This window comes from Salvia miltiorrhiza, chromosome 1 (assembly GCF_028751815.1).
Source record: "Salvia miltiorrhiza cultivar Shanhuang (shh) chromosome 1, IMPLAD_Smil_shh, whole genome shotgun sequence".
Classification (NCBI taxonomy): domain Eukaryota; kingdom Viridiplantae; phylum Streptophyta; class Magnoliopsida; order Lamiales; family Lamiaceae; genus Salvia; species Salvia miltiorrhiza.
Window position 1 is genome coordinate 41,837,623 of NC_080387.1, and position 9,696 is coordinate 41,847,318.

The 9,696-nt window shown below is 40.8% G+C and overlaps 2 protein-coding genes across 3 annotated transcripts; both read right to left on the reverse strand.

The window, feature by feature from the left end:
- Positions 1-95: 95 nt before the first annotated feature.
- LOC131025315 (pentatricopeptide repeat-containing protein At4g39952, mitochondrial) lies at positions 96-5,283 on the reverse strand. 2 transcript variants are annotated; one of them, XM_057955048.1, is made up of 5 exons: positions 5,025-5,283; positions 4,659-4,800; positions 1,703-4,497; positions 509-666; positions 96-412 (listed from the first exon to the last, which is right to left on the reverse strand). In XM_057955048.1, the coding sequence occupies exon 3, from the start codon at positions 4,156-4,158 to the stop codon at positions 1,828-1,830; it is 2,331 nt and encodes a 776-aa protein (XP_057811031.1). In that variant the 5' UTR covers positions 4,159-4,497; positions 4,659-4,800; positions 5,025-5,283; the 3' UTR covers positions 96-412; positions 509-666; positions 1,703-1,827. The 2 variants fall into 2 exon arrangements, with proteins under 2 accessions (XP_057811031.1, XP_057811032.1); XM_057955049.1 differs by lacking the exon at positions 4,659-4,800.
- A 2,574-nt stretch (positions 5,284-7,857) lies between these two features.
- LOC131025334 (probable xyloglucan galactosyltransferase GT19) lies at positions 7,858-9,696 on the reverse strand. Its single transcript, XM_057955065.1, has one exon. The coding sequence runs from the start codon at positions 9,340-9,342 to the stop codon at positions 8,008-8,010; it is 1,335 nt and encodes a 444-aa protein (XP_057811048.1). The 5' UTR covers positions 9,343-9,696; the 3' UTR covers positions 7,858-8,007.

A 9,696-nucleotide genomic window follows, 5' to 3' on the forward strand; every position in this document is an offset into this window, starting at 1 on the left:
ACTTCTCTCATTCGAATAAATAGGGATCTCCCTTTCGAAATAAATCGGGCATTTGATTTTTATACAATTTATAAAATTAATAACACTAATAATAATTTATGAGATATTAAAATCAAAATAAATATAGAAAAAATAATAATGTTAACATGGACTAATTGTTAGTGGTGCTCACAGAATTAGTTTTTCACAAAGGCAGTTGCTCCAAATACTGCGTAATATGTCGACACAAATAAATAAATAATGACTTGGATTTCAGTTGAGATCTATGAAAAATTGAATCGCCAGAGTATATAAGCTCAATCTTTGCTTCCAACAAGAATTCTTGATAAGCCAATGCCATTAAATCTTCATCCTCCCACTGATCACAGCCTCCTTCCTGTCACCAAATACATTTGCTTTCTTCATTCTCAAACTGCACCAACAATCAACCACCAGCAAACACTAGAGGAAGTAAGCCTGTGATTCTGATTTTAACTTCATAAATCAAGAAAGGTAAGTGAGCAAATACCTGAGATATTTCGCCTAGGAATGCCACTGCTTCCACCGATGAGTAAATGCTTCAATATCCACTCTCATTTCCTCAGCCGACTCCAGTGTTATCCGTCGTCCCAATAAAACTCCAGCTATCCACTTGCTCTAGAGTTCAAATTGGGGAAAGAGCACAACCTGGATGTAATCGAGTTGAAGGTTTTCTTTAATTCAATGAAATCATAGGAGAAATCATAGTACACCACCGATTCTTTTATGTAAACGAGAGTTGGAATTTAGGTCATGCGCGCACACACAATTACACATACCCAAAAAACGAGTATGATGCACCAACTTACATAAATTTCACAATCACAGACCTGTTAGATTCCACAGATAGATGAATACACGTGCAAGCTGCCTATAGTTTATAGTAGCACCTCCCTCACATAAGAGCTGGTTTTTGTTTTATGAGATAGAAGGTTCATAAAGAGATATTTTTGCTGTTTTTATATATGTGGTGACAGTCATTGAAACAATCAAAACGGACTATCATAGATTCATTTGTCCTTAGTATTTTCATTTTGCATAATTTTATGTTCATATTATGCAGGTTTAATTTTAATATATTGTTCCTATCAATTTAGTACAGAAAATTGCAGGTAACAGGCCAAAACTAAAATGTACGTTTTTTCCACAAACTAGGGCCGCTTAAAAGTTTATCTGTATACAAGCATCAGAGGGAAAAATTGCAGCAGACAGATACTTGATCACGAAAGGGATCAGGAACACGACAGTTGTGACTACGGAGTATTCTACATCACAAGCCTAACAACCAATCAACATAGCTTACCACCATCAAAACTCCAAGTAGAATTTCTTATGATGCATAACTTGTCTAGTATTAAAACTAAGTACATGTAAGAAACATTGCTAAGTAGTATGCATTATGCAAATGTAACTATATAAGTCGATATCAAACTGAACAAAAAAATTAAGAACATTTCTTGAAGATAAAGCAACCAAGACTTATCACTAGTAATGCTCTAAAACAATCAAGGTACAAAAACAGCCCAAACATGATAACATAATGACACTCAATCAAGAGCTTAAAGGTATGTGTTCTAAAGTTAAATCTGCAACATCAAAGAGGTAACTAGAAATTATCCAAATGGATATTTTACATCAAGCCAAGACACATTATCTAAAACAAAGAAAAAGCACAAAATAATACCTGAACATCTTCCTAGTCCAACCGAAGCACAGCTGGCTGCCATTTACAAAGAAAATGTACGAGAAGTTTAAGGTCCAAACTTCCGTAAGGATTACTTGACCACATTTTGTGGTCATTCCGCCACTTTATCCAGCACTCCAACCCACAGTTTTTCTTACCCCTCTATCCTTCATAGTTTTCCTCACTTGTCCAACATCTTCCCACATGCCCATAGAGCTATAAAAGTCTGAGACCAATATGTAATACCCGTCGTTTTCTGGGTCAGCTTCAATAGCATGCTTTGCTATCTTCATACCCATTGCAGGATTATTATGCAGTTTACAGGAAGTTAACAAAGAACCCCATATGCCTCCATCAGGAGTACACGGCATTGATAAAACAAGAGCTTCAGCCTCATCCAGATACCCAGATCGTCCATAAAGATCTACCATACAGGCATAGTGCTTTAGTGTGGGTGCCAGAGAATATTCCTTCATTTTTTGGAATAATGACTTGCCCTCATCAACCAATCCAGAATGAGCACATGCTGAGAGTACTGCAAGAAATGTTTGGTCATTTGGTCTAACATCAGATTCTTTCATTCGCTGGAAAATCTCAATTGCAGATTTTCCATATCCATGCATGCCATAACAGGAAATCATCACATTCCAAGATATAATATCCTTCTCACTTATTGAGTCAAAAATTTCTTTTGCCAGATCAATCTGTCCACATTTGGCATACATATCAACCAACGATGTTGCAACAGAAACATCATAAGTAAGCCCCTCTTCTAGGATATAATCATGAATTTTTTTCCCTTTTTCAAGAGCTGCAATCTGAGCACAAGCAGACAGCAAAACAGCAAGTGTTGCTGTGTTAGGCTTCAAGCATCTCGAAATCATTACATCAAAAAGACTTATAGCCTTGAGACAATTACCATTGTCAGAGTAAGATGAGATAAGAGAGTTCCATGTAATAATGTCCTGTGATGCGTGATGAAATAACCTTTCTGCTTCAGTCAACTTACCACATTTCCCATACATGTTTATAAGTGAATTAACAATTGTGACCTTCTCAAGCATCATTGTTTTTATCATACAGCAATGTATAGATTGACCAAAACCGATGGCTCCCAATCTCGAGCAGGAAGAAATTACAGATAATAAGCTGGATAAATCAGGTTTAATCCCTTGATGTTGCATTTGTCTGAAGAACATTATACATTTCTTCTCTAATCCTGCTTTTTCGTAGCCAGTAACCATTAAATTCCAAGCATCTTTTACCTGATCGGGCCACTGAATAAAGATCTTCTTTGCAAGATCCACAAGGCCAAACTTACAGTACATTGACAATAACGATATATATACCTTCTCATCAATAATGTAATTTCTCCTTACGATAAAATTATGGAGCGCCTTCCCTTCAGAGATTCTCAAGGAATTAGCAAAACCAGAGACCAAACAACTAATTGCCATTCCATCAGGATATAACCCAGTAGCTTGCATCCCCAAAAATATATCAAAGCATGCATAAATGCACCCCAATCTTGAGAAGACACCCATGACTGATGTCCATGATAATAGATCCTTATTTACAACTTCAGAAAAAGACATCCGTGCATCCTCAACACTTCCACACTTCGAATACATTGATAAAATGGCAGACTGAACCACATTTGAGGATACGATTCCTGATTTTAGAGCCAGTGCATGCAAGCACCTACCTTCAACCAAAGCACACAAGTTCCCACAAGCCTGAAACCCCCCTTCTAATGTTCGAAAATTCAGCTTCTCACTATTGCCTCCAGTTCGATGCATCTCACAAAGACACTGAAAACCTTTCTCACTTTTGCCATTTTGCACATACCCTATCACAAGTGCAGTCCAAACAACCACATCTTTCACAATAATCTCATCAAACTTAAGAGATGCATAGTCCATGGCTCCACATTTCGAATACATATATACAAATGAAGCACCAACAGCTGAGTTTCCATGGAAAAGATTCAATTTTGAGACTAGTCCATGAATTTTCATGCCAATAGAAAGTGATTGGAGTTCGGCACAGGCAGAAACAACCATTGGAATGGTAAACTGTGTAGGCAAATTCCCAGCAAACCTCATCTTGGAGAAGAAGCCAATGGCTTGCACATGGTCTCCATTAGAAAAATGGGCTTTGATGATGGAGTTCCAAAGAAAATGGTCTTTAAAAGTGAGGGAATCAAAAACTTTGGTTGAAATATGGGACTGGTTGAGGGAGGCATAATATGCTATCAGCTTTGATGCAATGAATTTATTGTGTGCATGACCGGTTGTTATGATAGATGCATGGGCAGAGAGAAGGGTCTTGTGGTCCAAGGAATTGGTAGTGAGGAAAGAGTCAATGTGTTTTGTAAGGTAACTCGATACCGAATCCACAATCAAACAAGAAGAATGGAGATGTCTGTGGAGCTTTGGAAGTGTGACTACAAACATGGATTGCCAGTGTTGAAGGTGGGAAGAGCTCCAAATAGGGAGGAAATGTCTAGTTAGGTAACAGTGAATTAAGTCAGAAATTACAAAATTTAGTTGCCGGAATCTTGAAGGCGGATGGAACTCCAGTCTCCATTACTTGCTGCTTCAGCATATCATCATTCGCCAAAGAATCATTTAGCACTATATACAAAAGGATCTACAACCACATTCCCACGAAAATGTTAATTGGTTCGAACCAATCGCAATTATGCCAAACGAGAAAACAACGTGATACTAAAGGCGATGCTCGGAGGGATGGCGGGGCGGTAGCTGGTAAGGTTTGTTTTGCTGGACCTGTTTCTGAATAAGAAGAATAGAAGAGAGAGAAATAAATACCAGGGAAGAAAATCGCTGATTTCATACTTATATAAAAGAGAAACCTATTTCTTTATGCGGAGGATTTTGCTTAGTTTAACATTCATTTGAATATCCGTGAGAAAAGGAAAAACACACATTCATACCCTATAAACAAGAAGCTTCCGATCTCACATATGGCGGCAAGAGGAAACTCCAGACATTTGATGGGGAAAAACCAACCTTCGGCCAAAAACCTTCTTTTTCCACTTCAGAGGAAAAACCAAGTATGCTAATCCAAGAATTTAACTTGGAAAAAAAAATATTTTTTTGTCAAGTTGGGGGAAAAAAGTATCAGCAAACGCTAGTGATCAATAACAGCATAAACCCAATTCTATTCATATAGAAACCAGAAAATTGCAGAAATTCAAGAATCCGAATCCTCTCTCCTTCACTAAAGAAACGAAATTTTCAAGCAATATCCAGATACAAAACAACTAAACTACGAAGAACGGAAAACCTAAATGACTTACCAGCTGGCAGGTGTCGAGGCGGACTGCCGTCTGCCGCACTGATGCAGCTGGAGAGGCGGACTGCTGCAGGCTTGCAGCGCTGCTGCCGACGTGCCGTGCTGCAGCTGTAACCGGAGGAGGCAGGGCGGGGCGGCCCGGGCGCCGGCGGCGAGAGATATGCGAGGCAACGAGCGAGTCAGAGAGATACGCTGATTTAACTTTTACATTTTCAGTTAATTTACTTTATTTTAGGGTTGATTTATCTTTCATATTTTTAACTTTTGCATTTTATTGTTGGGATTGATTTTTTACATAATTATTTTTTTATTGAAGAGATATCATCAATTTCAATATCTCTAAGCTAACTAAGGAAATTCGTCCTCCAACACATGGATTATATGAAACTAAATTAAACAATGAGCAGTACGAAACACAAACATATTTTCTCTAACGTTCTAAAGTATATCTCTCATGTTCTTCCTCCGAATTAGCCATCATCCACTAGGTACAGTTTATGCTCGATGCAGTACACAATCGCCATAATTTCAACCATCATCCTCTTCGAAACAACCAACTTCATCTTGTCCTCGCCATTCCTATAACAATACCCACTCCAATATCATGGTTGGTTGGGCAGAATAAAGCCACTTTAACATTCTTTCATTGGCCAAGCTTCATGCCCAACAAGTTCAGAGGCAAGAAGGTAGGACGTGCACCCTGATACTTGCCCTCTATGAGTGTCTTCTTCATATTCTTCCCTTAAAAACCCAAACTTGTTATGCCACATAGCTCATATTCATCGCCATCAAATTCTTTCTTGATAACGGGGGGGGGGGGGGGGGGGGGGGGGGGGGGGGGGGGGCAATATCAATCAAGTTCAGGCTCTTAGTTTTCTCAATCTCTCTCCAAAATCTCGAGTTCTTCCAACACTTTCCGATCATGAGACAAAAGATAAGGCAATGTTCGATTGAATCCCATTGCTTCTTTCAATGGCGGCAGATCCCATCAGTTGGAACATGGTGTGCCCTCAGATTCGTAGTTGTTACTTGTTAGTATAATATTTGAGAAGGCTTTCCACATGAACACTTTAGCTTTAGGCACAATGGAAGGATTCCAAACCATGTGGCTCCAAAATTTTCAATTAGTGTACTCCAACTCAGATCAGCTTCAAAGTATCCGATATCGAGCAAATACACATTTTTCACATAGAAAAATCCACGGGGTTGCCTCCAAATGCGGTTGTCCTATTTGCCATGTTCGCTAAGAGCATCTCCAACGCGGTGTTGAAGAGCCGCGTCGATCCGGGTCTTGCGAGGGGCAGCTGCGTTGGAGAACTGGGCGGTGTCGAAGCCGGGACGAAGTGAAGACGCGAGTCGAATAAGAGAAAATGATGATCGCGTGCGGGAGACGCGCGGAAATTATAAAAACAAAACAAAAAGTTACAGAAGAGAGGAGAGATGGGGGAAGAAGAAATAAAAAACAAAAAATTACAGAAGAGATGGGGAAGAAGAAGAAATAGAAAGGTAGGGTGGGGCGGTGGGTAGGATTGATTTGACTTTTTTTAAGTACTGTTTTTGTTTTATTTATTGTTTTTGATATTTTAAAATTTAGCATTTTTTAATTCTTTTTAATTTTTAGCCCAATTTTTAATTATTGTTATTTAATTTATGGTTAATTTGCTGTAAATTCATCAACTTTCGTCGATTTTAAATTCACCACCATCTAAGACCTCCTCTAAAACTCAATGCATTGGAAATGGCAAATAGGTGTCCGACGGACCACGTCTACCTCATGCGGCCACAACAACTGGTTCAATTTACTCTCATATGAACTTCCATCTAAACCGATGAACTTATCAACTTTATATGAGGATCACCACTTGCATTTCTTCTTCAAAATGGCTTATTGAGACCTGCATCTACGACCCAAGAATCATTAAAAATCTCAATGTTCTTAGAGCAACCGTAATGAGCTTACTTAATAGTGGGGGACCACATTAAGTAAGTAGTGCTACATTGGGGTTACTTGATAGCCTACTTGATTTTTTTAGTTTTGATTTTTATGCTTTTCATTTAAATTTAATTGCTCAAATTTAAATAACACAATTTATTTCAAATTTAAATTGCATTAAATTAAAAATCCTAAAAATAACAAAAAAATTACAAACGGTAAAAAAAAAACCGAAAATCGAGACAGTCAAACTTAAAAGCAAATTTCAATTTTTTTTTTTTTTAATACGGCGCGTGTTGTACACGCGCCAATTTTAAATGAGCATCGGGTATACACGATGCATCGTGTAACCCACGAGTAAAAGGGACCTACAACGCCTTACATGATCTCCCTGAAATCGTGTAAGCCGTTATTGATGCTCTTACCATTCCGAACTTTCCATTGCAGCCCACTTTCCACCAGATTTTTGCTCCACATAAAATATACGACGCATTCATCTTAACAATCGCATTTTATGATATCTCCATCAGGGTAGTATTTGGCCCTAAAACTATAGTTGGGGCTTCTTTTTAGAAAAAGTTTGGGCTTTTGTTTTTTATTGATATTAATTTTTGTACTTATTTTAATTTTCAATTTTTTTAATTACTATAAATTTCAGTTTTTAAAACTATTGTAATTTTTTTATTTTTCAGTTTTCAATTACTCTAGCTTGGGCTCTATTATTAATTTAAATTCAAGTAATTGTGTTATTTAAATTAAATGAAAAAAATTAAAAATTAAAACTATTTCTATGAAGTCAAGCGACATTACTAAACCAATGTAAAATGTTGTAAATAACGGTTGTCCCCAAATAGTTGAGATGGCCATTAAGCCAAATAAAGAGATGCAAAATCACAACTAGAGATTTCCTGAAAGAAACTCGTTAATTCGATGGTGTAATCACATAAATTATACCCAATCAATGCGAAACCAAAATTTATAGGTGTAACTAATTAATTACATATCAGGAGTCAGGACCCCCCCAAAAAAAAAATCCGAAGAAAAACAAAAGAGATCATCCCTGTTCCTGAGCTGAAATCTCCTCAAGTCTGGACTTAATCCTGCGCAGGGCTCCTTCAACAGCAATGTCGAAGGCATCTCTCTTACTCCTCAACCCCAAGGAGCTCCCATGCTTCCTGTACATCACCCTCTCCATCACCTGCACCACTTTCTCTCTCATCCGCCTCACCTCAGCCCTCGGAATCCCCATCAACACATCGAATATCCTCACCCCTTTCCCCACTACCTCCTCCTTGGGTATGAACACCGAGAACTCCCTATACTCCTCCTCCGCCAGGTGCCACGTGTACTGCCTTCTCGCCGACAGCTCCTCGAAGAACACCGGTATGCAACCCGCCACCACCGCGTCGAACGTCGACCGCCGCGTCGGCGTGTCCCCCGGCGGCTGCAGGCAGAAGCTCGCCCGCAGCATCGGCTTCATAAATCTAATCGGATCGTGCTCGCAGATCCCGTTCGAGCAGTCCACGAAATCGCAGAATTTATCGTATCCGGTCCCGTTCGTAATTAGGGCTGTGACGTTGTCGCATTCGAGGCGGATGCTGCGGCGGATGTTCGGATTCGCCGAGATCCCGCCGCCGCCGGCGAATAGCATCAGCGAGGAGCGGCGCGTGCGGCGCACGCGCTGCGTCCAGGACTCGAGGAAACCTAGATTTTGGGGGTGGAACGACGTCGGGTAAGGGACGGCCTGCTCCTGCCAGGGGTAGGCGCGTGCCTCGAGCGTGAGCGCGGTGACGTTGAAGAACTCCGGGGTTTCGAGGAAGGAGGTGCCGAAGATGGGCGGATCGTTGGAGAGCGGCTGGCTGAAGTCCCAGGCGGGGCGGGCCATGACGAGGAAGTGGTCGTGGCCGCCGCGGCGGTGCCAGATCGAGGGGCGGTCGAGGCGCGTGAGGAAGTGGAAGAGGTCGAGGCCGTGGAGGAAGCTGGAGTTCTGGTCGGGGCCGTAGAGGTAGCGGAGGGCGTCGAGGGCTGCGTAGTAGGGGAGGTAGACGGCGGCGGCGAGGGCGGGGTCGGCGGTGAGGCAGGGGTACTCGAGCATGCGGCGGTGGAAGATGAGCTCGAGCATGAGGGGGTCGGTGCGGTACCAGCTGCGGGAGGAGTTGTGGGTTTTCTGCCCGAGGCCGTGGTTGCCGGCGTAGGGGCAGAAGTCGTCAAACACCGGGTATTCCGAGCAGTTCGAGAGGAGATCCAGATTGAATTGTGGCGGGAGTTGCCGGATGTGGATCCATCGGTCCGTGCAGTCGGGATCGAGATCGGAGTCCTGCGCCGCGGCGGAGGCGGCGGCGGCGGCGACGAGGAGGAGGAGGAGAGTGGGGGTGAGTGGTGGAGGCATGGTGAGTGGTGGAGGATGAATAATGGTAACTGAATTTCCTGATCTGATTGATTATTGCATCTCTCTCTCTTTCAAATTGAAGAATTCTTTGAGATCTGGAGTTGTGACGGTTATTTTTTCTACTACATTTTATTACATTGGTGATTAAAATTAGTTTCTAGGTTGATGTTTTTTTGTTACATTTATTGTTCTTTTTGATGTAATGATGTGTTGAATTTGAGTTGCTTTAAGCTTTGTTTATGATAAGCCCATAAATTTGGAGAAAGTGATTCAATTATTAGGAGAGAATATTATTATATGGAACACAGTAGCATTGAATAACTAACTGTATCATAGTGGAATTACAGCTTTCAC